This window comes from Ranitomeya imitator, chromosome 3, assembly GCF_032444005.1.
Source record: "Ranitomeya imitator isolate aRanImi1 chromosome 3, aRanImi1.pri, whole genome shotgun sequence".
Taxonomy (NCBI): Eukaryota; Metazoa; Chordata; class Amphibia; order Anura; family Dendrobatidae; genus Ranitomeya; species Ranitomeya imitator.
The window spans coordinates 674,175,306-674,201,780 of record NC_091284.1 but is presented as its reverse complement, the minus strand read 5'-3'; the positions used below and the strand labels follow the sequence as shown (position 1 = coordinate 674,201,780).

Below are 26,475 nucleotides of genomic sequence, written 5' to 3'. Positions count from 1 at the left end.
TTTTAAGGGGCCTACATTTTCAGTTTTTATTCTTTTACTATTGATATAGTTGAAGAACAGCTTGGGATTAGTTTTACTCTCCTTAGCAATGTGCTTCTCTGTTTCCTTTTTGGCAGCTTTAATTAGTTTTTTAGATAAAGTATTTTTCTCCCTATAGTTTTTTAGAGCTTCAATGGTGCCATCCTACTTTAGTAGTGCAAATGCTTTCTTTTTACTGTTAATTGCCTGTCTTACTTCTTTGTTTAGCCACATTGGGTTTTTCCTATTTCTAGTCCTTTTATTCCCGCAAGGTATAAACCGCTTACACTGCCTATTTAGGATGTTCTTAAACATTTCCCATTTATTATCTGTATTCTTATTTCTGAGGATATTGTCCCAGTCTACCAGATTAAGGGCATCTCTAAGCTGGTCAAACTTTGCTTTCCTAAAGTTCAGTGTTTTTGTGACTCCCTGACAAGTCCCCCTAGTGAAAGACAGGTGAAACTGTACAATATTGTGGTCGCTATTTCCTAGATGCCCAACCACCTGCAGATTTGTTATTCTGTCAGGTCTATTAGATAGTATTAGGTCTAAAAGTGCTGCTCCTCTGGTTGGATTCTGCACCAATTGTGGAAGATAATTTTTCTTGGTTATTAGCAGAAACCTGTTGCCTTTATGGGTTTCACAGGTTTCACTTTCCCAGTTAATATCCGGGTAGTTAAAGTCCCCCATAACCAGGACCTCATTATGGGTTGCAGCTTCATCTATCTGCTTTAGAAGTAGACTTTCCATGGTTTCTGTTATATTTGGGGGTTTGTAACAGACCCCAATGAGAATTTTGTTACCATTTTTCCCTCCATGAATTTCGACCCATATGGACTCGACATCCTCATTTCCTTCGCTAATATCCTCCCTTAAAGTGGACTTTAGACAAGACTTTACATAGAGACAAACCCCTCCTCCTCTCCGATTTTTACGATCCTTTCTAAACAGACTGTAACCCTGTAAGTTAACTGCCCAGTCATAGCTTTCATCTAACCATGTCTCGGTTATTCCCACTATGTCAAAGTTACCTGTAGATATTTCTGCTTCTAGTTCTTCCATCTTGTTTGTCAGGCTTCTGGCGTTTGCGAGCATGCAGTTTAGAGGATTTTGTTTTGTTCCAATCTCCTCGCTGTGGATTGTTTTAGAAATGTTCTTACCTCCCTTCTGAGTATGTTTTCCTGGGTCTTCTTTGTTCAAGTCTAATGTTTTTCTTCCCGTCCCCTCTTCTTCTAGTTTAACGCCCTCCTGATGAGTGTAGCGAGTCTTCTGGCAAATGTGTGTTTCCCAGGTTTGTTGAGGTGTAGTCCATCTCTGGCGAGGAGTCCATCGTACCAGTAATTCACACCGTGGTCCAGGAATCCGAATCCTTGTTGTCTGCACCATCGTCTTAGCCAGTTGTTTGCATCAAGGATCCTGTTCCATCTCCTGGTGCCATGCCCGATTAGTAATGGTAGGTATCTTATTGACACCTATCCATTACTGAACCGGCTTAATATCACAAAGGTGACATTAACCCCTTATTACCCCATATGCCACCTCTACAGGGCAGTGGGAAGAGAGAGGCTAAGTGCCAGAATTAGTGCATCTTACAGATGCACCATTTCTGGAGCGGCTGGGAGTTGGTATTTGTAGGCAGGGGTGGCCAATATCCACGGCCCCTCTCTAGGCTATGAATATCAGCCCGCAGCTGTATGAATATCAGCCCGCAGCTGTATGAATATCAGCCCGCAGCTGTCTGCGTAGCCTTTCTGGCTATAAATTTTTTTGGGGGTCCCCTATTTTAATAGGCAGCAAAGGCTAAGTATACAGCTGCGGGCTGATATTCATAGCCTGGTAAGCTCCATGGGTATTAACCCTTTCCCACGCTACAAACATCGGCCCCCAGTCGCTGGCTTTCCCACTCTGGACTTGAAAATTGCGCTGGAGTCGGCACAATTCTTTTCCATTTTTTTTAATTAAACAGATATTGTTTTTAAGGCCGGGGTCACACTTGCGAGAAACTCGCACAAGACTCGCACCTCGATACCCGACACTGTCACCGGCACTCGGGACCGGAGCGTTCAGCTGCATACAAACATATGCAGCCGCACACTCCGGTCCCAAGTGCCGGCGGCAGTGCCGGGTAATGATGTGCGACTGTCATGCGAGTTTCTTGCAAGTGTGACCCCGGCCTAACGCAGATTTCGTGTGTGTGTGTCTTTATATAAGGCCGGGGTCACACATACGAGAAACTCGGACGAGTCTCACATCTTAATACCCGGCACTGCCGCAGTCACTCGGGAGCGGAGCGTGCAACTGCATAGAAACACATGAAGCTGCACGCTCTGCTCCCGAGTGCCGGCGGCAGTGCCGGGTATTAAGATGCGAAACTCGTCCGAGTTTCTCGCATGTGTGATCCCAGCTTAACTCTTTATGCATCATTTTATTATGTTTATTACTAAACAAAGGGCTTGGTATTATCTATCGATCTATCTATTGTATCTATCGATCTATCTTATCTATCTATCCCATATCTATCTATCGTATATATCCTATCTATTTATCTATCTATCGATATATCTATCTAGCTATCCATAGATATATCTTTCTATCGATATATCTATTATCTATCCATAGATATATCTATCGATAGTATTTTATTCTGAATACCTCTCCTCACATGTAAAGTGCCATGGATTAAATGGCACTATAATAATAATAAATAATAATAATAAAAGGTCAATAACTGGGGAATGAGTGTTCGTACAAACACTTGTTCCGAACTATCAAGTCTGTTGAAACTGGCTGGCAAAACGCTCGTTTATGGCAAGTGATGTTTTTTTAGCTGGCTTAAAAACCATTGTTGTCGGCTGCACATTATCCTGTGTAAATAGGACATAATATTATATGCACACAGAACAATGGTATTACCGATGGAACGGTGATCGACCAATCTAACGCTTTGATAGCTTGCATGTGGTTCATGAGCAAATGTTTAACAGCCGAGGTCAACAAGATTAAAAACCAGTATTAATGGACTATGAAGGAGAATCACCTACCTGGGCTTTTAATACTGAGAGATGTCATGGAATGAATCGGTACAACAATCCTAAAAAAAACAAAGGTTGAGTGAAAAATAACATTTCCTAAAAAAATTCATATAATGTACAAATCTTTTATAGGATGATTGCATTGACATGGATCTTCTTAAATAACAATAATATATAACCATCTGGCTCCGGATGTATTTGTCCACTTTTCTACATGCCCACTTTCATGTGCAGCCATTTATTTCAACTTACTAAAAGACTTTGTTAGTTGCCTGTTTAGTCAGTTTAGAGCAGTATTTCCCAAGCTCCAGTGCTCACGGCTCCCAATAGGTCATGTTTTCAGGATTTCCATAGTGCTGCACAAGTTTGAGAACTCCTGATACTTCCATCACCTGTGCAATACTAAGGAAATCCTGAAAACATGACCTGTTGGGGTCTGGGAGGACTGGAGTTTGTGAAACACTGGTTTAGGGTATGACCTTAGGGTATGTGCACACAAAGTTTTTTGAGAAGTTTTCTGGAGCAGATCTGCTCAAAAAAGGTCTGAAAATTGCTTCAAAATATTTCAAAGATTATTATTATCAACTTCTATTGGAGAAAAAAGTTTATAAGTTCAATCCTTATAATATTTTGTTATGCTGCACATTTTGAAAAATACCTGGTGAGAAAGTGGCTATTGATAAAATCTGCCCCATACTAAACAAATGTCCACTGAAAAAAAGGATGCAAAAAACACTTCAAAAAGTATTCAAGACCACTACAAGGGAAAGGAAACCTCCTCCAAAAACTCTCCGTGGCTATGTGTACACGGCACCTACTGGGCACTGGCATATGCATCAGGTTTTCCCAGGCAAAGCTGCTTCAGGAAAATGCTGATGCTTGTTTTCCTGAACCACCTCACTGGCGGCTTTGTTGTCGTTTTTGCGTCATTTGCTCTTTCGAAATATACAAAAAAGTTTATTGTCTGCTCACCATCTCCTAGAGCGCGCTGATCCTGCTTTGCAGCAAGTTTTTCAGAAATTGAAAGGAAAAAGTGCAGCGCTGTAAGTCCATAAAATCCATTTTCTTTTCATCCATAGCTTGAAATAACATTAAAACAATTAAGTCAATGATTAAGACGCACATTTTTGCATTGAAATGCTTATGATTTTAATGTCTGGACTATGACTTAACTGTTTTACTGTTATTTGAAGCTATGGATTAAAAGAAAACGGATTTTATGGACTTACAGCACTGGACTTAGGCTAGATTCATATTACGTTATGTGAACCCGTTAAATGGACTACGTTACACCGTGGCATAACGCGGTGTAACGTAGTCCGTTAACGCCGCCATTGCTTGTAATGGTGAACGCATCGCTAATGCACGTCCACATTGGACGTGCGCTAGCGATGTGCCGTCATTTGAGTGATGGACCTCGAACGCTGCTTGCAGCGTTCGCGGTCCGTTCCTCACTAGCGCAGATCGGTGATCTGCGCTAGTGGGATCGGCAATCGCGATCCCTTTTGGGACATTGCGTTAGCGCAGTCTGTAGCGCTATGCGCTAAACGGACTGCCCTAACGCAATGTGAACCTAGCCTTATTCCTTTCAATTTGCTCTTTTGCTCTGTACTGTCAAGTGTAGACAGCAGACAACATCCACTAGGAGGCATCCTAGTCTCTGAAACCCTGAAGCAATTAAGCAGGACATTTGACAGAACATGTGCACAGCAGCATAGTTTGACATTGCTGTGAATTATGGACATTTTATGGGGCACTTTTACCAGGTGGAATCCGCCTGAAAAAAAACAACGTGTGTCCACACACCAAAGTGAAAGCGTTTGTTGAAGAAAACTCATCGTTCATGACCACCTCAAAAAAAAAAACTCTGTGCACTTAGCCTTAAACATGGCTGGTATGTTCACGTGCAGCTGTTTTTTACGCATATAATAAATATGGTACATATCCTTTGTATGGGGCCAAGTTCACACTATCAGTATTTGGTCAGTATTTTATTTCAGTATTTGTAAGGTAAAACCAGGAGTGGAACAATCAGAGGAAAAGTATAATAGAAACAAATCACCACTTCTGTATTTATCACCCACTCCTGGTTTTGGCTTACAAATACTGAGGTAAAATACTGACCAAATACTAAATGTGGTGTGAACGTGGCCTCATGTTATTCTATGTATAATATAAGACTATTATTGTATATTCATCTCATAGATAAATGTCATATGACTTTTTCAAACCTACAGTACTTCAATATTAAAAATATCAGCTACTACAATTGATACTACTACTATATGATAATGAAAACTTGCCTTGTCTGGATGAGAAATATATTTCATTACAAATTTTGCACCATTTTGCTTTTGCAGGTTTTTTGTTTCTCTGCACATTCAACTTTATTGTGGTATGTGGTCATAAATCAGCAAAGAGGAGATCATAAAAAGAAAAATTTAAAAAAAGTTAAGTTGTCTGAAGAGACAATTTGCATATTTCCCAGAGGAGCATTGCGGCTTTAAGTCTCCTCACCTCGACATGCTTAACATGTCACTCTCCGCAAGGAGAAAGGATTCTTCTTGGATCCCGGTCATGACGCCTCTCACTCAGCCAAACTAGATCTCCACTTTGCAATGACGAGGGGCATTATCCCGAAACACAGTGTCTGCAAATTGAGATCTGGTTTGGCTCTTATCCTAAGTCATATGACAAGGCTCACTAAAGGGTCGACATTGACTCTTAGGATTGCTACTTCCAATAGGTGGCACTAGAGTTCTAGTCCTCTTCCTCTCTGAAGAGACAATTTGCATATTTCCCAGAGGAGCATTGCGCCTTTAAGCCTCCTCATCTCGACATGCTTATCATGTCACTCTCTGCAAGGAGAAACGATGCTTCTTAAAAAAAGTTACAAACTTTCCTGTCAGAATGAGCGCACTGACGGATTATTAGGTAAGAGGTCCAATAGAAAACAGCTTAACTATGTGAGGTGTTTTACAATTGGTGGAGGCTGCCAAGTTTGGTCACATGCTCCAACACCAGCCGCCACTGTATGGACAGACGTGCTACTCAATGTGTGAGGAAATTACACTAACAAGGGAAAGTGACCAAACTTTTTAACTGAGAATCTCTCAGTTCATTTTGACAGTCAAAAAGGAAGGTTTCTAACGTTTTTTTCTGAGCTCCTCTCAGAGGATTTATGAGCGAGTGTGCTTGTTACTCGAGATTTACGAGCATGCTCGGGTGTTCTCTGAGTATTTTGGCCAAGCTCGGAGATTATGTTTGAGTCACCCAGCTGCATGATTTGCGGCTGCTAGACAGCCTGAACACATGTGGGGGTTGCCTGCTTGTTGGGGAATCCCCACATGTATTCAGGCCACAAATCATGCAGCTGCGGCGACTCAAACATAATCTCCGAGCAGTCCAAAATACTCGGAAAACACCCGAGCATGCTCGGAAGTCACGATTAACGAGCACACTCATCACTATTTATTACCAAAGACTACATGAAAACTGAATGTGCAGTGAAAAAAAGAACCTGTAAAAGCAAAACAGTGGAAAAATTGTAATGAAACCAAATTGCAAAAAAAATTATCCCCAAACTCATGTATTTAAGTCAAAAAAATGTCCTCAAAAGTGGCCAACCTCTGGAGAATAAAAGTCTGCAATCACTCTATGTCTATCTTCTCAGGATTTACACAATAATGCACAAGTGATAACTCCATCACCTGTGCAATAGCAATACTACCGTAAGTGTATCCTGAGAATATGACCTGTTGGTGGGAATTGAAAACTGAATTTGAGAAACACTGCTCTAGGTGACTGCCGAATAACGAATTATGGCATTGTGCGATGCACACACTATCACTATTTCCATTTATTCCCATGTGATCTCCATACTTGTGGTCACGTACCATCTAGATTCTTCTACACTTCCCTCAGTAGAACATTGAGCGAAGCGGGGGATAGTGTAGTCGGCACGTGACCACAACAATGGCAATTGCATACATATGGTCACGTGACTGCCCACTTACATGGAGAATGCAGAGGATTCATTACAGTATTCTTATTGAACACTCTCACTATTCGACAGTCTGCAGGCAACACAGAATGATTGTAGACTTTTTTTCTCAGCCTGGAAAACTCTAAATTTTAGCACTAGTTTACTACATCTTATATATAATTGCCTAGAATACTACTTCCTGCAATTTGTGCCAACTTCCGTGGCTTTGTCCGGAGCTAATGTCCGGAGCTAATGTCCGGAGATAAGTGACGTCAACAGTGTCCAGTGTCTGATTGGTTGCCGCCTGCTGCGAGCGACCAATCAGAAACGTGCCGTACTGTGACACACTCCGCCCGCCATTTTGGTGTGATTTTTGAATTTTTACCTCACAGCAAGTTTCTACTGCGTGGAGGCGGGCCCAGTGACGTTGCTCTTCAAGCTCCTGCCGAATTTCAAGTATATATGGATTCTAGACTCCCGATTCTTTAGAATCGGGCTGCCATCTAGTTTTAAATAATATGCTTATAAATACCCTAAGTATGAAGTACAGCTCTGTATATTGTATTCTAAAAAAAAAAAAAAGGGCCATAACAGTTCACACAGATATATACTATGCGTACAATATGTATGTGTATATTATCTCTAATGCTACATTGAAAAGGGAATCTATCAATGGGATCAACCCTCCTAAGCCATCTATATGGGCATGTAGGTCATTAAAATATAGTGATACCTTGATATCTGAGATCAGATGTCTTATTCCTGAGAAATTCACATTTTTTTGTTAAAATCTATGGACCAGAAATAGATCTCACTGAGAATTTGCATTTAAGAGTTAATTTATAGGAATGGCGGCATCACCAATGTGACACACGTTGATTAGGAGAGCAGACTGTCAATCATTACATGTCTCACACTGGTAACGCCCCCATTCATTTAGATTAACCTTTGATTGCAGATTCTCAGGGAGATCAGTGTTCGGTTTGTAGATCTTAACAGCTCATTTACATATTAGGAAAATGTGGATTTTTAGGAGGGACCATCCTACTGACAGGTTCCCTTTAATCTTCCCATAACACTAACTATCATGTAGCAATCAATCATTCTTCACCTGCTTTCCTCTCCTTCTAGGAGTTTTCTGTACGTTGCAATCTCAATATCTAATGCCATCTTGACATTGAGGAGATCTTGGTATTCTCTCAAATGACGCGCCATTTCTTCTTTCATATGTTGCACTTCTTGCTCCAGACGTACAATTGAATCCTGGTAATTTCCTGCTTCTAACCCAAATTGTTCTTCCATATCCTTCATCTGACGGAGCAGAGCTTCATTCTATACAGGAGAATAAAACATCATGCATCCATATCAACCTCATTACTATGACTAGATGTAGGCAGATATAAGGGAATACTGTGGGTGTCACGCCGTTTATGGCGATAAAGGGGCAGGACGGCGTACTGGGACCCGCACCTGTCCCTGCCACTATAAGGGGCCCTGGCTTTCCCTTATCTCAGGGGTACCTATAATAGTTAGGAGGCCTGAGTCGCCAGCGTATCCCTGTCTCCTGTGCAGGCCCTATCAGTGGCCCCCTCTCCCCCCCAGGGAGGAGGACCGCACCAGTGTATTAATATGACAAGTAAACAGGGTATGCAGACAAGGTAACTAAAGTCTCAGACTCACCAAATGCTCACACAGCCACAGATGAAACACAGAGAAGGGAAAAGGGGGGAAAAAACTAGGAAGGAAAACAGGTTTAACATGCAACCAAAACAGCAGACATCAATCTCTGTAGATAAACCTCCAAGCTCCAAACACCACGCTCCTTCCCACTTCAAGCCAGGCAGCAGAACTCATCACTGACAACAGTTGTAGTCAAAGCTGAGTCTATATAGGAGAGGAGATTACAAAAAACAATTCAGCTGAGAGACCAAGCTCTCAGCAACTTCAGCAACAAGATTTAACTCCTGCCCTGCTGGCACAAGACAGCCAGGTCAGAATTCAGGAGAAGAGCTCCTGTTCATCGTGTGTGCATGAGGCCCAGAGCGCTGCGGTTCTCTGGAACCTCTCTGTCGCGGTAGCCCCGTGACAGTGGGTTGTATGTATGTATACTGTGTGTATGTGTGTGTGTATATATATATATATATATATGTATATATAACATGGTTAATGAAAATAAATGACTCACTATCCCTTTAAGTCCATCAATCTCGCAGGTCAAGCTGTGGATCTGTCTCCGGGATTCGTTCATTTCCTGCTTGGCCTGACGCAATGCCTCATTATGGCGGCTTGCAGCATCAGACAGGTCAGCAAACTATATGGAAAGTAACAGAACAACTTTGTTTAGGTATTGGCTATTGATAATGAGATTCTCTACTATACATATTACAGCATAATGATATGAAATAATTATACTAAATTAGATCATTTAAAATTAAACCAAAATATTGTCAATGACTGATGAAATCACATTGGTGATATGCGCAAATACAAATATGGAGCTGCTGAATTAACGGTTTTATTCTTTATTAGTCTTGTCATTCACTCTTTTACTTGTGACCTACAAACCATTTGCACCTCCTATATAAAGAGGCATATTTGGTTTAATAATGGTCTAATGTTATCAACAATTTCCATTTACCTTGGATTTATACCACTCTTCAGACTCTTGCAGATTCTTGGCAGCAATGTTCTCATACTGGCTGCGAATATCCCGAAGTGCAGAGGTCAAGTCAGGCTGCTTGGTTGCTTCGATTTCCATGTGAATTGGTTGTACCTGTACAGAGACTTGCACATCTCGGAGTTCCTGTGTCGGGGTGAAATTACAAACTTTAATATACAGTATATATATATTTATGCCACCCAGCACTTCACCCCGCACACTCATGATTCATTTTGTAATAAATTCATAACTATTTTTGTCCCTAAGAAAAAATGTGTTCCAATCAGATCGTTAGTTGCACGATACTCACTAATTAAAACTCCAAGAGGTGCAGAGTCCATACACATAGTTTAACCCCTTATTTCAGTTTTTAAATTTCTGTTTTTGCTCCACTTCTTCACAGACCCATAACTTTTTTATTTTTCTGTCAATATGGCCATGTGAGGGCTTGTTTTTTGAGGAACGAGTTGTACTTTTGAATTACACCATTGGTTTTAACATATCGTGTACTGGAAAACAGAAAAAAAAATCAAAGTGTGGTGAAATTGCAAAAAAAGTGCAGCTCCACACTTGTTTTTTTGTTTTGTTTTTACCATGTTCGCTAAATGCTAAAACTGACCTGCCATTATGATTCTCCAGGTCATTATGAGTTCATAGACAACAAACATATATACAGTAGGTTCTTTCTTATTTAAGTAATGAAAAAAAATTTAAATTTGTAAAAAAAAATAAAAAAGGTGCCATTTTTCAAGACCTGTAGCGTCTCCATTTTTCATGATCAGGGGCTGGGTGAGAGCTTATTTTTTGCGTGCAGAGCTGACATTTTTATTGATGCCATTTTGGTGTAGATACGATCTTTTGGTTGCCCGTTGTTGCATTTTATTGCAATGTAGCACCAACCAAAAGACGTAATTCTGGTGTTTTGAATTTTTGTCTTGTTACGCCGTTAAGCGATTGGTTAATTCTTTTTCGTATTGATGGATCATAGATCGGGCGATTCTGAACTCGGCAATACCAAACATGTGTATATTTTATGTTTTTTTTAATTATTTTAATTTGAATGGAGCCCAGCGGGGGTGATTTTAACTTTTATTTTTTTTTTATATTTTTAAAAAACATTTTTTGTTACTTTCTGCATGCTTCAATACTTTGATAGCTTCTGCTACACACAGGCGATGATCAGATCGTCTGTGTGTGTAGCAGAAATGCTCACTTGCTATGAGTGCTGACCGCGAGGTGGCGCTCACAGCAGCCCGGCAATGACAACTATAGAGGTCTGCTTCAGACCTCTGGTTGTCATGCTGACCCATCGGTGACACGCAATCATATGACTGAGTCACCAATGGGCGAGATTTTCATTGCGCTTCCAGTAAGCGCGAGTTAAATGCCTCTGTCAGAAATTGACAGTGGCATTTAACTAGTTAACAGCCGCGGGTGGATTGCGATTCCACCCGAGGCTGTTTCATGCTGACATGCTCATTCTTAGGGTGGCTTCCGCTGGGAGCCCGCCTGTTCTCTATATTTAACAGTATTGCGTAAAGCCACCGTCGGCAGAGTCACTACATGAACCAGGGCAAGACCACCTGCAAAGCCTCCACGGGATAATGACTATCCAACATTCTCCTGAAGTGACTTTACCTGGAAAAACGTGCCAGCTGCGCTGGGGTCTAAATACTGTCATGCGCACATACCCACATGGTATGTAAAGATAGATTTTTTAATGGAGTTTTTGTAGAAGATACTGAGTGGAAACTCTGCTCAAAATTCAAACAAACCATCCTCCTGAAAAGTACAAACCCTCCTCAAAATTCTAAGAAGATTTTGAATATCTACTCAAGTTTCTGCTCCAAAAACACAGAAAAAAACTTCTTGTACACAAACTCTCAGATGTCTATTTTTCTGCTTCTGATTTTAAAAATCTCCTGGAAGGATCCATTCTTCCTTACTTGACTGTAGTGAGGAAGAACTTGAGTTGAGCAGTATTAACCATGCATTTATATAACGACCATAGCCATGATTCATCAAGACCGGTGTTGTTCTCACAGCTCTTGATGAAGGAGCATGTTGGAGTCAGAGGTACCTGATCCATTAAGAGGCACACGCCTTTTAATGAATCAGGCACATCTTAAAAGTGAATTGGAGAAAGATTTGTGGCGCAAGGAACACTACAGCTTCTCATGAATTAGACAAGCAGGTTTTGTCCCACCCTGTCCCACGCCAGCTCTGCCCATTTTATAAGAGCTGACCAAACTTGGCATGAAAAAGTTAAAAGTCGCAATTTTGGGGCACAAGCACAAGTTACGTAAAAATGTGCAGCTTTTCAAAGACTTTTATGACCTGGTTGATAAATCAGGCCTTTGGCGTTTTTTTCAAATTAATGAGTAAAGAACATGAGTCCGCACGGTGCAAGACCTCAATATTATGGACTTTTTTTGAGACAACCGTGTGGCAAAGATAATATCTTGTGCCATGGGTGTTACACACTTACTTCTTCATGAAGTTTCTTTAGAAATTCTATTTCATCCATCAGAGATTCAATCTTCCTTTCCAGTTCCAAGCGAGAGAGGGTTGCATCATCTACGTCCTGCCAGATAATAAGGAAATTAGTTATACACTATTACTTACTATATTAAAGGGAACTTGTCACCTGTTCTGGCCGGTATAAGATGCGGCCACTGCCTTCCAGGGCTTATCTACAGCATTCTATAATGCTGTAGATAAGCCCCCAATCCGACCTGCAAGTGAAGAAAACTAAGTTTTATTAAACTCACCTCGGGGGGGGGGGGGGGGCGGTCTGGTCCAACGGGTGTCGCAGGTCCGACTCCGGCGCCTCCCATCTTCTTGCGACACCACCCTCCTGCTTGCTTCATCGCTCCCTGGCATCGCGCTCCTACACAGGCGTACAGTACAGACCAAAAGTTTGGACACAGCTTCTCATTTAAAGATTTTTCTGTATTTTAATGACTATGAAAATTGTACATTCACACTGAAGGCATAAAAACTATGAATTAACACATGGGGAATTATATACTTATAATTATAAAAAATATAAAAAAGTGTGAAACAACTGAAATTATGTCTTATATTCTAGGTTCTTCAAAGTAGCCACCTTTTGATTTGATGACTGCTTTGCACACTTTTGGCATTCTCTTGATGAGCTTCAAGAGGTAGTCACCGGGAATGGTCTTCCAACAATCTTGAAGGAGTTCCCAGAGATGCTTAGAAATTGTTGGCCCTTTTGCCTTCACTGTGCGGTCCAGCTCACCCCAAACCATCTCGATTGGGTTCAGGTCTGGTGACTGTGGAGGCCAGGCCATCTGGCGTAGTACCCCATCACTCTCATTCTTGGTCAAATAGCCCTTACACAGCCTGGAGGTATGTTTGGGGTCATTGTCCTGTTGAAAAATAAATGATGGTCCAACTAAACGCAAACCGGGTGGAATAGCATGCCGCTGCAAGATGCTGTTGCAGCCATGCTGGTTCAGTATGCCATCAATTTTGAATAAATCCCCAACAGTGTCACCAGCAAAGCACCCCCACACCATCACACCTCCTCCTCCATGCTTCACGGTGGGAACCAGACTTGTAGAGTCCATCCGTTCACCTTTTCTGCGTCTCACAAAGACACGGTGGTTGGAACCAAAGATCTCAAATTTTGACTCATTAGACCAAAGCACAGTTTTCCACTGGTCTAATGTCCATTCCTTGTGTTCTTTAGCCCAAACAAGTCTCTTCTGCTTGTTGCCTGTCCATAGCAGTGGTTTCCTAGCAGCTATTTTACCATGAAGGCCTGCTGCACAAAGTCTCCACTTAACAGTTGTTGTAGAGATGTGTCTGCTGCTAAAACTCTGTGTGGCATTGACCTGGTCTCTAATTTGAGCTGCTGTTAACCTGCGATTTCTGAGGCTGGTGACTCGGATAAACTTCTCCTCAGAAGCAGAGGTGACTCTTGGTCTTCCTTTCCGGGGTGGTCCTCATGTGAGCCAGTTTCTTTGTAGCGCTTGAGGGTTTTTGCCACTGCACGTGGGGACACTTTCAAAGTTTGCCCAATTTTTCAGACTGACTGACCTTCTGTAACAACCCTGCATCACTGCATGGCCTCCCATCCCCCACCTGCATTACACTCAACTCACTCACTTCTCTGGGCCATCTTGAGACTTCTCTCGGCTGCCAGCTCCATGTTGTGTGCCTCATGTCTGCTGCTTGCTCTGTGCATGCTCTGTCTGTGTGCATAGTGGGCGGCGCCAGCAACTCCTGTGCACCTTGCTAAAGTGTCCCCGGCCAATTGCCATGAGGCTTCCTGTATTTACGACTTCCTCACCCATTGGTGGGGGCCTGTGCAAATTACTCCCTCAGTCAGTTCTTAGCTGCTGAGGTGCCAGGCCCTGTCTCTGTTACTCTTATGTCCGCCACCCAGAGGGGCGTTGTACCCTGGTCTGTGTCCTGTGTTTGCCATCCAGTGGGGCCTTGTACCCTGGCCTATGTCCGCCACCCAGTGGGGCATCGTACCCTGGCTTGTGTCCATGTCTCTGTGCCTTGTCATGTTCCTGACTTTGTCTTAGCCTAGTCCTGTTCCAGTGTCCGTTTATATTCCTGCCTTGGTTTCCTTTCCCTGCTGTGCGTACTCTGTGTCTTGCTTTGCGATGCTTTTCGCTCTGCTCTCTGCGACCTTGCTTTGCTCCTTGCTCTGCATTCTGTGACCTTGCTCTGCTCTCTGTGGTTTTGCTCTGGGCTCTTCACTCTGTGTCTTGCTCTGCACTCTGACATTGCTCTGCTCTCAGCTCTGCACTCTGTGGCTTTGCTCTCAGCTCTGCACTTTGTGTCTTAATCTGCACTCAGCTCTGCACTCTGACTATGTTCTGCTCTTAGCTCTGCACTCTGTGGCTTTGCTCACAGCTCTGCTCTCTGTAACTTTGCTCTGCACTCTGACCTTGCTCTGCACTCTGTGGCTTTGCTCTGCTCCTTGCAGTTCTACCTGGCTCCGCTCCTTGCGGTTCTACGCCTCTTGCTCTTGGCTCCGCCTCCAGCTCTGCATTTGGCTCCGCCTCCAGCTCTTGGCTCCACCGCCTGCGTTTCTGCACGTGGCTCCACCTCCTGATCTTGGCTCCGCCTCCTGCATTTCTGCACGTGGCTCCGCCTCTTGCGTTTCTGCACTTGCCTCCTCCTCGCTCCACCTCCTGCATCTCTGTTCTTGGCTCTAGCTCCTGTGCTTTCGCTCTGCATCCGCTCTTGCGGTCTTTCTCTACCTATTCTTAAGTCCTCCTGTCTGAACAGGCTCTTACCTGTTTTACATACCTGCCTGCAGACCGTTCCCTACCGGTTCTTCCAGTGTACAAGTGTAGTCTGCCTGTCCTGCCAGAGAGCCACCTGTATCTGCCTGCCAACAAGAGAGTCAGGCGTGCCCGCCTGCCAGTGTCTCTGTAGTACCCATACCTGCCTGCCAGAGAGCCAGCCATGCCCGCCTGCCAGTGTCTCTGTAGTACCCATACCTGCCTGCCAGATAGCCAGCCGTGCCTGCCTGCCAGTGTCTCTGTTGTACCCGTCTGCCTGCCTGTGTCCCAGCTGTGCCCGCCTGTCTGCTAGAATGCCTGTCTATGTTCCGTTCCCCGGTGGGATCAGCAGCGACAGCCAGACACCACCCTGGAGTGGTACCTGGTAGCTTCCTGCCGCCCAAGTCTGACCTCACCATCAGAGGCTCCAGCGAAGACCAAGGAAGCTACTTAGTTACGCCCCTTCCAGGGTAGTCTGGTTTGTGGTCCAGTGGGGCCATACCCCCAGACGCCCGTGCCAACCAGTCTGGGCACGAGCGTGACACCTTCATTTCTTAAAGTAATGATGGCCACTCGTTTTTCTTTACTTAGCTGCTTTTTTCTTGCCATAATACAAATTCTAACAGTCTATTCAGTAGGACTATCAGCTGTGTATCCACCAGACTTCTGCACAACACAACTGATTGTCCCAACCCCATTTATAAGGCAAGAAATCCCACTTATTAAACCTGACAGGGCACACCTGTGAAGTGAAAACCATTCCCGGTGACTACCTCTTGAAGCTCATCAAGAGAATGCCAAGAGTGTGCAAAGCAGTCATCAAAGCAAAAGGTGGCTACTTTGAAGAACTTAGAATATAAGACATAATTTCAGTTGTTTCACACTTTTTTGTTAAGTATATAATTCCACATGTGTTAATTCATAGTTTTGATGCCTTCAGTGTGAATGTACAATTTTCATAGTCATGAAAATACAGAAAAATCTTTTACTTGAAGGTGTGTCCAAACTTTTGGTCTGTATTGTTCTTATCTGCCCTATTGAGGGCAGACTAAAGACGAAGAAAAAAACCCGACACAAAGTCCGAAAATAGGGTATAATATAACAATATTTATTAAAATAGATATGAATTGAAAAGTGGTACAGTGAGAAAATACCATAAAAAGGCACTACACCAGGGACATAAATATGGCAATAAAATGATTCAAAAAACCACAATAGAAGTTTTTCCTTATATGTGCATAGTTATTTATATAAATGCCATACAGCCATAAATGGCGGTAATACCAGATCTAGAATATAAGGTGCATGTGCAAAATCAATAAAGTGGCTACAACCTGATAGAAAAAGATAAAGAAAGAATATCAATATGTGATATGACCCATAATATGGCAGCCCATGTAATAGTGAGCAATATGCGGGCTAAAGAACTACTATATGTGCAAAAGAACAAACATAGATAAAGAAAGAGCCACCTGGTATTTACCTGCTATGTAGGATGTAAGTCCCTGGGATGTGCCAAGCCCCGATGCGCATTTCGGCGTCTGCCTTCGTCAGGCAGACGACGAAGGCAGATGCCGAAACGCGCGTCGGGGCTTGGCACATCCCAGGGACTTACATCCTACATAGCAGGTAAATACCAGGTGGCTCTTTCTTCATCTATGTTTGTTCTTTTGCACATATAGTAGTTCTTTAGGGGGGTAGTTCAGGGGGTGACCCCTGACGAAGGCAGACGCCGAAACGCGCGTCGGGGCTTGGCACATCCCAGGGACTTACATCCTATATAGCAGGTAAATACCAGGTGGCTCTTTCTTCATCTATGTTTGTTCTTTTGCACATATAGTAGTTCTTTAGCCCGCATATTGCTCACTATTACATGGGCTGCCATATTATGGGTCATATCACATATTGATATTCTTCCTTTATCTTTTTCTATCAGGTTGTAGCCACTTTATTGATTTTGCACATGCACCTTATATTCTAGATCTGGTATTACCGCCATTTATGGCTGTATGGCATTTATATAAATAACTATGCATATATAAGAAAAAACTCCCATTGTGGTTTTTTGAATCATTTTATTGCCATATTTATGTCCCTGGTGTAGTGCCTTTTTATGGTATTTTCTCACCGTACCACTTTTCAATTCATATATATTTTAATAAATATTGTTATATTATACCCTATTTTCGGACTTTGTGTCGGGTTTTTTTCTTCGTCTTTAGTGATCTTTTTCCGATTGTCCAGTACAATTCCAATTGGTGCACACTGGTGGTGATGTTCCCTCCCTTACATAAAGTACCTGTGTGCACTGTGCCTTGAGTTTTTTATATTTACCTATTGAGGGCAGAGTAAAGTGCTGTAGTGCGCAGGCGCTGGGCCTCTCTGACCTTTCCCGGCGCCTGCGCACTGCAGTACTTGGCTCTGCCCTCAACAGGACAGATATAGTACGCCTGTGCCGGAGCTCGATGCCGGGGAGCGATGAAGAAGCAGGAGGGCGGCGTCACAAGAAGAAGGGAGGCGCCGGACCCGGACCTGTGACACCCTTTGGACCGGACCGCCCCCGGGTGAGTATAATAAAACTTATTTTTCTTCTCTTGCAGGTTGGATTGGGGGATTATCAACAGACTTATAGAATGTTGTATATAAGTCCTGAAAGGCAGTGGCCGCATCTTATAGCGGCTAAAACAACTGACAGGTTCGCTTTAACATATACTAACACTTTTGTGACATAGTTTTCTTTAAACCAGCTTGAAAGTAAATTGATTTTTTCACAAAAAGGTTTATCTTTCACGGGTCCTCCATTCCATAGAGAACCTGGTGATGATGTTAGTATTAAGAGTTCGTCCTGCTATGTGAGGATCTGTAAATAATAGGGGTGGTCATAATCAGGAGGAGGAGATAATAACTACTACACTATAACAGTAATATAACAGGAAACAGAGGACCGGATAGAGAATATTTGTTTAAAAGTGGTAATGTATGGCAATTAATGCAAAGCAAAAGGGTTAATTATTTTGTGACATAGGATCTCAGATATGGGAAAAGGGAAATGGAATCAGTGTGTTTACACATGAATGCAAAACTTTCTGTATTGAGTGCAATTTGTGATCAGTGACCATTTCCAACAAAGATATTCTATTAACTGGAATCTATTAAAGGGATTCTGTCACTGGGTTTTGGCTACCTCATCTGAGAGCAGCAAAATGTAGAAAAGAGACCCTGAATCTAGCGATGTTTCACTTAGCTTACTGGGTGCAACAGTTGTGATATAATCAAAGCTTTTAGATGTAGCATGTATCAGAGCTCAGAAAGCTAATCCCGCCCACACCATTATTTTGTGTACATTGTATATTAACAGTGAGCTGCTTATAACAGAAGGGGGGCGCGGTCGTACCTGGATGGATGCAGGCACCTAGTCCTGCAGTTAAAATCTAATGCTGATAAAATGCTATTTGATTTAAAACAGCACACAGCCTAATAAGTGACCCATTGCTAAAGTCAGTGTCTCAGTCCTTACCTCATGCTGCCCTCATATTACTTAGCAAAAACTGCTGACAGATTCCCTTTAATTCTGAACTGTGTTATGGGACTGCAAAAAAAATGCACATTACTTACTAGTATAGACTTTACTGAAACTGAGCAAAGAGTACAGTTACAAGACTCAAGGATTTGCCACAGCATTAATTAAAATCTTTATGTAAATGAAGGGTCATTGACACAATATAATTATTATACATTTAAAGTCATTTTGCCACGAACAAAAGTCTTAGAATAAAAATAATTTCCACAAATGGATGTGTTTAAAAAATGTCCCTGTGCCGAGATAATCTTATAAATGTTCCCCTGCTGTGTACTGCGTAATGGCTGTTTCTGACCGTGCATCGAATCATGTGACCTGGGCACATAGTGATGACACTATGTCGGCACAAACCCAGGAAGAGCCACGGGGAACTGGGAGCACGGAGCCATCATCGGAAGTGAGTTAAAGGGACTCTGTCACCTGAATTTGGAGGGAACAATCCTCAGCCATAGGGCGGGGTTTTTGGGTGTTTGATTCACCCTTTCCTTACCCGCTGGCTGCAATATTGGATTGAAGTTCATTCTCTGTCCTCCATAGCACACGCCTGCGCAAGGCAAGATTGCACCTTGTGCCTTGTGCCTGGGGGGCCATATCCATGATGGGGGGAGTGCAGGCACATGCAATATGCCCCGCTCCCCTGTCAACCAACTCGACAGCTACAGCACCAAGGTGATGGACAGCCGCTGCAGTGAATATTACATGAGGCTAATGAGCGGGAGCAAGTGAACTCCCACTGTCTCTGCAGCTGGCAGCCAGCCCACCCCAGCCCCCTGACACCACTCCAGAGCCCCCCCCCCTCTACAGCACAGCACACAGATTCAGACAACAAGATGCACCCCCGAATTCCCCCAAAATTTGGGGGAACAAAAGTGCGTCTTATAATCCGAAAAAATACAGTAAATCTAAGAATCTGGTAACTTCATCAAATAATACATTTACCGATGTGAATAGATTAATTTCAAAACACTATATTGTTGAGTGTATTAATAGAAAAGTGAGCTTATAAGGGTATGTGCAGACAATCAGGAATTGGCAGCTCTTTGGACGCAGTACATGCCCGCTGCCATCTATTGAATGCAAGTGAATCCGCATGTGATCACTGAACCGCCCGGATTCACCGAGTCCAATACATTGCACGGGGGGGGAAATTTCTCTTGCGGAGGCTCGTGTCTCCACAAGATAAATAGACATGTTGTGGTCTGGAGAGACAGGCCACATGTCCGTCTCCGCAGGTGAACCGCGTGCGTCTCTGGACACATAGTGGGCATGGGATTTCTTAAAACCCCATCCACTATGCTGTAACATCTGGACGCTGCGGATTGGACGCTGCACAAGTACACTACGTCCAACCCGCAGTGTTTACTGATAGTCTGCACATACCCTTAGGCTTTTATATCTACTGTATGGTCATCTTTACACAGATGATATATACTTTACCTTTCTGAACAGAACTAAATTGCTCTCAGCATCTTCTCTCTTGTGAACTTCTTCATCTAGCCTACAAAAGAAATTAATAGTTACCCCTAAATATTACATAAATAAAGGTAAACGTCTTCCAAAGACCACCTCTTTCAGGAGACCACCTCTTTATCTCAACCAGATTTCATGTGACAGATTTTCAGTTCTACCATATTTTATCAAGGCTAGTAATTTTATTTGAGAAGACCACACCTTAGAAGATCTCTTCTCAATGCAAATATGGTGACGATATCAAATAGGTTTTCTGTCTCTGTCTGTCTGCATGATTCAGTTTGTTCTCATATGCTAATGTCTTCTTGTCTTTGGTTAATATGTCTGGCACAGACAGTCTGGCTGGACATCTGCCAGATATTCAAGGAGAAGCCCTCTATCTACCACACCCTTAAATTGATCAGTAATGGTTAGTCTGCGATCAGAAAGGCAGGATGTAGCCATCACTGAGCAGAGGTGGTTTACATTGATATTTGTCACTTCCTAGTAATATGTAACTGTCAATATACTAGTTCATAGACTAGAATGTAAATAATTGATGATATTTTGGAAAAAAAAGTACAAATAGCCCCTTTTTTATCTTCTTTAAAAATGTAAATAATAAGAAAAATCTTTCTTATATTTATAAACAGACTTGTTGTCCTGTCATTTCTACTTTTGCCAGTTCCATAACTAGAAGTACTATTTTTCCTGGTTTCCAGTAGCTAACTAGTGAACAATACAATTTATACAGTATATGTGGAGGATACGTAACAGAACACAAGAAAGCCAACAGTGCACATTGTATTCTTTTAGGAAATGCTGATTGGACACATGAGTTTAATTACAGTCATTAGCATTTTATTTCAGTTTTCACTTGGGGAAAACCATTGTTAACCCTGACAGTTGGTTGGCATTCTGCCAGTTACATCTAAATGCTTTTACTGACATTCTTGTGCAGGCCCCCATAAAAATAAGACTAATGATGGCTGAACCCGTAGATACCAGCCAGCTCACCTGAGAGTCTAATAAGCGTAGGGGTCTCACTACTCTCCTCCAACAGATGATCTCCAAGATAATGTACAGTTTTGAACTGATGATCCTTTTTGTTCTTGGTGAGATAAGCTGCCACCAGAAGAGTTAAGGTACCGTCACACTCAGCGACGCTGCAGCGATATAGACAACGAGCCGATCGCTGGAGCGTCGCTGTTTAGGTCGCTGTAGAGACGTCAAACACAGCAACACCAGAACGATGCAGGAGCGATCCAGTGACGTAATGGCGACTCACCGTTCTTGCTGGTTGTTAGCTCCATGTAAAACGTTGCTGGCGTCGTTGCTTTTGTTGTCAAACACGACGATACACGCCGACGTGACGACCAAATAAAGTTCCGGACTTCTAGGTCTGACCAGCGATGTCACAGCGGGATCCAGATCGCTGCTGCGTGTCAAACACAACGAGATCGCTATCCAGGACGCTGCAACGTCACGGATCGTTGTCGTTCTCGTTGCAAAGTTGCTGAGTGTGACGGTACCTTTAGGCAGAGGCCCTCTTGGAGAGAACTCAGGAGTGCTTAGCAAAACGAGCACTTGTGTGTATGGCGGAATTGGGAGAAATAGCTGTGAAGCAAACAATCGTCCAAACCGTCATTCAGCCAACGTCTTTCTATTGTTCAAGAGGGGCTTTAGATGTAATATTCTATTAATTTTGGTTAAATTCTTCAAGAGTCTAAAGACACCCATATTGATAAGACAGGCACACCTATTGATTTTGGCAGGACTAGCCGAATATCTTATGTATGGGGGCCTCCCAACTCTGCTCTGCAGATAAGATCATGAAAAAGGATGATTGGGTATGTTGAATTTTAATGCCTGAACATTTTGTTCTCCTGGGACATAAGCCGTCTTCAGAGGTGTGGTACCTTACTCTCTTCACAGACTAAGAGCAGTGTATGCTCCAAAATAGCTTATCATAGAGTACTCACTCATTTTTTATTCAGTTAAAAGACTGTATGAAGCAGATTTTAGGGGGGGGGGGGGGGAAGGTTGTCACACTTTTTTCTTTTTCCATGCAATTTTTGAAGTAAAGCCAGGAGAGTGTTTATAAGCCAAGTGGAGATATATACGAAGAACTTAGCCTTCTTCTTGCTTGATCAACTTTGGCTTTGGCTAAAAAAGGCCTACATCAAATACTAAAGCAGTGAAAGTGACCTTAAAAAATAGTTTCAGCTGTAAAAATAAATTTGAAGCTAGACTAAATGAATTTGCTAATAACTGGAGATATGTAAAATAAAGCTGAAGTGATCATAATAGTGAACAATATTTGGACTTCTTATGACTTTATCTGTTTAGGAACAATATAATCAACCTCTTCTCCAGTTAAAGTAGTTGCAACTCAACAATAAGAGTTAATACATTAATTAGAGAAAGGTAGACTAATAAGGCGGTGTAGTTTTATTGCTTCACTCATTTACTAAGAAAAATACCAATCTCAGTTTCATTAACAATGGCCGGACTATAGCTGTGCTTTGTTGTTGGGGCAGCTTGCAGATAAAACCTGTCCCTTTCTTGACAGTGACCTGTGAGTGACATATTCCATGGGAAAATTAGGACAACAATACCTTCACTATCTCTTGTGTTCCCACTCCTTTAGTAAGAATTATCTTAAATAAATGTGAATAAAATCAGAGAACTTCAGTAAATACCTACTAGGAAAAACATTCTTAGCAAAACTAAACTTACCGTATGTCAAAACATTTAAAATAACAGCAAAATAGCTCAGATGAGCAATACATAACAATTAAAAATATAATTAATTAAAAAGTTTTTTTGTTTTCTTTTCTATTTGTTATATAGAATACAAACTTCACTGGAGAAGCGTCCAATGCTAAATTTCGATCTATATGGAGAACCACACCCTGTTTGTTCTAACAATCGTTACCTGTTGGGGGCGCTAATTCTCATGTGATATGATGTATCTTAAAGCTCTTACTTATGTGTTTCATATTACGAGGTCTGTTAGAAGAAGGCATTTGCTATTGGAAATAATTCAACATATTTTGCACCTAACAAGTGTTGTTTCAATGAAAACTACGTCCCACAAGGGACCATGTCACTACAAGAAAACTATTTGTACTAAATATGTGGCATATCTCTGGTTCGCAAGCCAAATTTAGGTTGTTCTACTAATTATGGTTGCTTTATTGATATTAGATTGTGTATCTATTACTTCCTGCTAACTAATGCAGTAAAATAATTAGCATTTCTCATTCTTATTGTGCATGTCTAGCCTGCTCACACAATATTTCGTCTTTTTGCAGGCAAACACAATGGTTACAATGATTTCTGACAGCTTTGCATCCAAATTTCATATTAAAAGTTGGATTTGAGTTGTTTAATCTCATATTGTAATTTCCATCAGATGGTTTGTCAATATATGCGATTTCATCTATATTATACTGTCACTATTTTTCAATACAATAAAGTGCAACATATGCTAATAATCACCCAACTGGTGAAGAATATTTGTTTTAAATAATGCATTATCTCTTTAGGACTCTTTGAGACTTGTGCCACCCATGACCCAAACATCTCACCTCTGCTTGAGAAAACTGAGATCCTCTGCAAAGTTGTCCCTTTCTACCTGGATGCGGTCCCTGTCCTTTCCCAGGGCATCCAGCTGCCTTCTTAACTCTCTCAACTCTTGTTGGCACAGGTCCTCAGCCCTTGTGGGTTCTTTAGACTTGACTTGATTGATCTCAGTCACCAGCACTGCATTCTGCTGCTCCAAGTAGCGGACTTTCTCTATGAAACTAGCAAACCGATCATTGAGTTCTTGGAGTTCTGCCTTTTCATTACTGCGTGTGGTCAGGAACTCCTGATTGATAGCCTCAGCCACTGAGAAGTCCACTCTGTCCGAAACCCGAACTGGGGTGCTGGACCTCACTCTAAAGGCTGATGAGGAACGACCAGCAGGGCCTGGGGAGGGGCTCCCCAAATGCCTTGATGTAGAAAATCTAGATGAGGAGTAGGACACTGGAGATAGGAGAGGAGCCCCAAAAGTGCGTCTGTAGGAGGTGGAAGTGGTCCTTAGTCCAGAGTGACTCATGATGATGGAGATATTGCTGCTCCAAGTTGTCTATAGAACGTTAGCTAAAGAAATGCCCTTCTGTACTTCTGATAAGCTGTGAAGAAAGTCTGTGTCTAAAGCAGGCTGCTTTATAGGACTGCATTGAGCATCATTGTGCCCCTCCCTATGGGACCACATGGATCTATTATCCTGGCCTTAGGGAGGAGGGGGCCGCATCTCCATCCTACCACACCCACACTGTCAGCTGCTGGCCTCTCTGTTCACTGTGCTTGCCAATGCTGGCTGTGATGAAAATTTGGGACTTTATTCAAGTCATTTAACGGTAAATTGATTGTTGATGTAGCAGATTTCTGTACCTGAATATAATATCCTGCATTAAATTTAGTAAGTCTTTTTAGAGGACCCACACTTTACATCTGTAAACATTAATTAATTGCAGACTAAAATGTCCTGGAATAATGTGAATATCAAGAAGAGTTTCCTTAATAATTCAAGTCTTAAGTGGTTGAATATATACTGTTCATAGTGCAGGCAATATAGTTTTAGTTGACAAGTTCCTGTTTATACATATAAAATACACTATCACAAGTAAAATGTATCTACAATGTTTTGGGTCCATCTGGCATGTGATATTGTGACTGATCCTCATTGTCATGTAATGGTCATCAGACGTAAGTGACATGAGTTTCATGTGTCAGGACATCTGCTGCATGGGTAAGCACCAGGGGGAAAGGAGGAGCAGGTCACACTATATCGGGTGTTCAAATTGCCTCTTCAGAAAGGAAGAGAACTAGAACTCTATAGCGCCACCTGTTGGAATCAGCGATCCTACAAGTCAATATCAACCATTTAACGAGTCTTGCAATATGACTTAGGATAAAAGCCAAATCAGAATCACATTTTTTCAGATACGGTGTTTCGAGGTACTGCCCCTCTTCGGTCCAAAGTATGAGATCTGATTTGGCTCGGTGAGAGGCTCTCGACTGAGAGCTAAAGAGTAACCTTTCTCCTTGTGGAGAGTGCAATACCAGCTCTGACATGCCAATGTAAAGAGGCTTTTTCACCGTGCAATGCTCCTCTGGGAAATTGGTTTGTATTTCTTTAGCGATTGTGGTCAGCATTGTAAATATTGAACAAAGCAATACCACAGTCCAGGGACTGCAGTGCTTAGGGTGCCATACCGCAGTCCGTAAAGGAAAATGTCGCTATGATTTAGGTGACTAAACAGGGTTACAAAATTGATAGAGTATGTATCTCTCCAACCAGTCATATGAGAGGTGCAGTGGTGCGGACTAGTCACAGTCTCCTTATTGGACGCACATCCACTCTGCCTTGATTGACATCCTCTCCAGTGTTTGAGGCATACAGGTTCTCATTAAAAAGAGTTTTTCTGCTCATAACGGGATCTTTTAGCAGATTTACTACTTACCCCTTATCGTTCTATAAATCATTATTCAGATAAAAAAAAATTCACATGTAATGTAAATCGTTTTGGAATCATTAGCAGGTTGTCATTACAGCGTCAGGTTTTGGATAGTCATATAGGTGAAATATGTACCATGTTACTATATAAACGCCTATCCACAATGAGGTACCTAGTTAGAGCATAAAGAGGATTGTGCAACTGTGAAAGATAAGCAAATTGATTTTGTGTATATCAAAGTTGTGTTGAATCTTTATGAATTCATTGAAACCTGAAAATTCAATTTACAATTTGATTATCATGAATTGCCTAAAATGGCCACCGCCATTTTAAACATTACAGGAGACTGCATTAGCCAGAGAAAGCTCACATGAGCTCAGCGCAGCTAGATCTACTTCCCTATAATGGCACCCAGCTATCACAACATGTGGCACAAACCGATCAGGAGATACTATCATAGCCTGTACAAAAGCAGAGGCAGGGAAGGCAGCAGCCATGTTGTTGTGAATCTGAATCACAAGAGGACATGTAAACTTAGTAATAGACAGAGAATGAAAGTCATAAAACACTGAATAAACATTACAGATAGTTGTGTGACATCAAAGCAGTGAATAACAGTTACCATCCGTTCACCCATAGTCATATATGTTAAGGACGCTTACTGATTACTAAGGCTGTATTTGCAGTAAAGAGCTTGAAATAAGTTGCATAAAGTATTAGGTGACTTCGGAGTGTTGTACACAACTTTTCATGGCAATAGGAACTCTCCACAAATCTAATTTAAAAAAAAAAAAATTGGCAAATTTGAATTTCAAAAAATGTGCTCATGTCTAACTATTGAATAGAGCCACGGGTAACAGACCACTGTTGTACACCATATTAGCAAAAATCTTAAATCAGCTGGGAGGGAGCAGGAGCTGCTGACTGTTTGCAGATGCAGATTAGTAGTGCAGTGGACTTACAAAGCCG

The 26,475-nt window shown here is 42.1% G+C and overlaps 1 protein-coding gene across 2 annotated transcripts in view; it reads right to left on the bottom strand.

Annotated features, from left to right (window-relative positions):
* Positions 1 to 24,233, bottom strand: part of PRPH (peripherin) — a 33,752-nt gene extending 9,519 nt beyond the window's left edge. For both annotated transcript variants that reach the window (XM_069758356.1, XM_069758358.1), the window contains exons 1-7: positions 23,590 to 24,233; positions 19,985 to 20,045; positions 12,186 to 12,281; positions 9,677 to 9,841; positions 9,224 to 9,349; positions 8,150 to 8,370; positions 3,063 to 3,112 (exon numbers count right to left, since the gene is read on the bottom strand). In XM_069758356.1, the coding sequence (XP_069614457.1) occupies positions 3,063 to 3,112; positions 8,150 to 8,370; positions 9,224 to 9,349; positions 9,677 to 9,841; positions 12,186 to 12,281; positions 19,985 to 20,045; positions 23,590 to 24,101 (1,231 nt within the window). In that variant the 5' untranslated portion in view covers positions 24,102 to 24,233. The remainder of the gene's footprint in view (positions 1 to 3,062; positions 3,113 to 8,149; positions 8,371 to 9,223; positions 9,350 to 9,676; positions 9,842 to 12,185; positions 12,282 to 19,984; positions 20,046 to 23,589) is intronic.
* Positions 24,234 to 26,475: the final 2,242 nt, after the last annotated feature.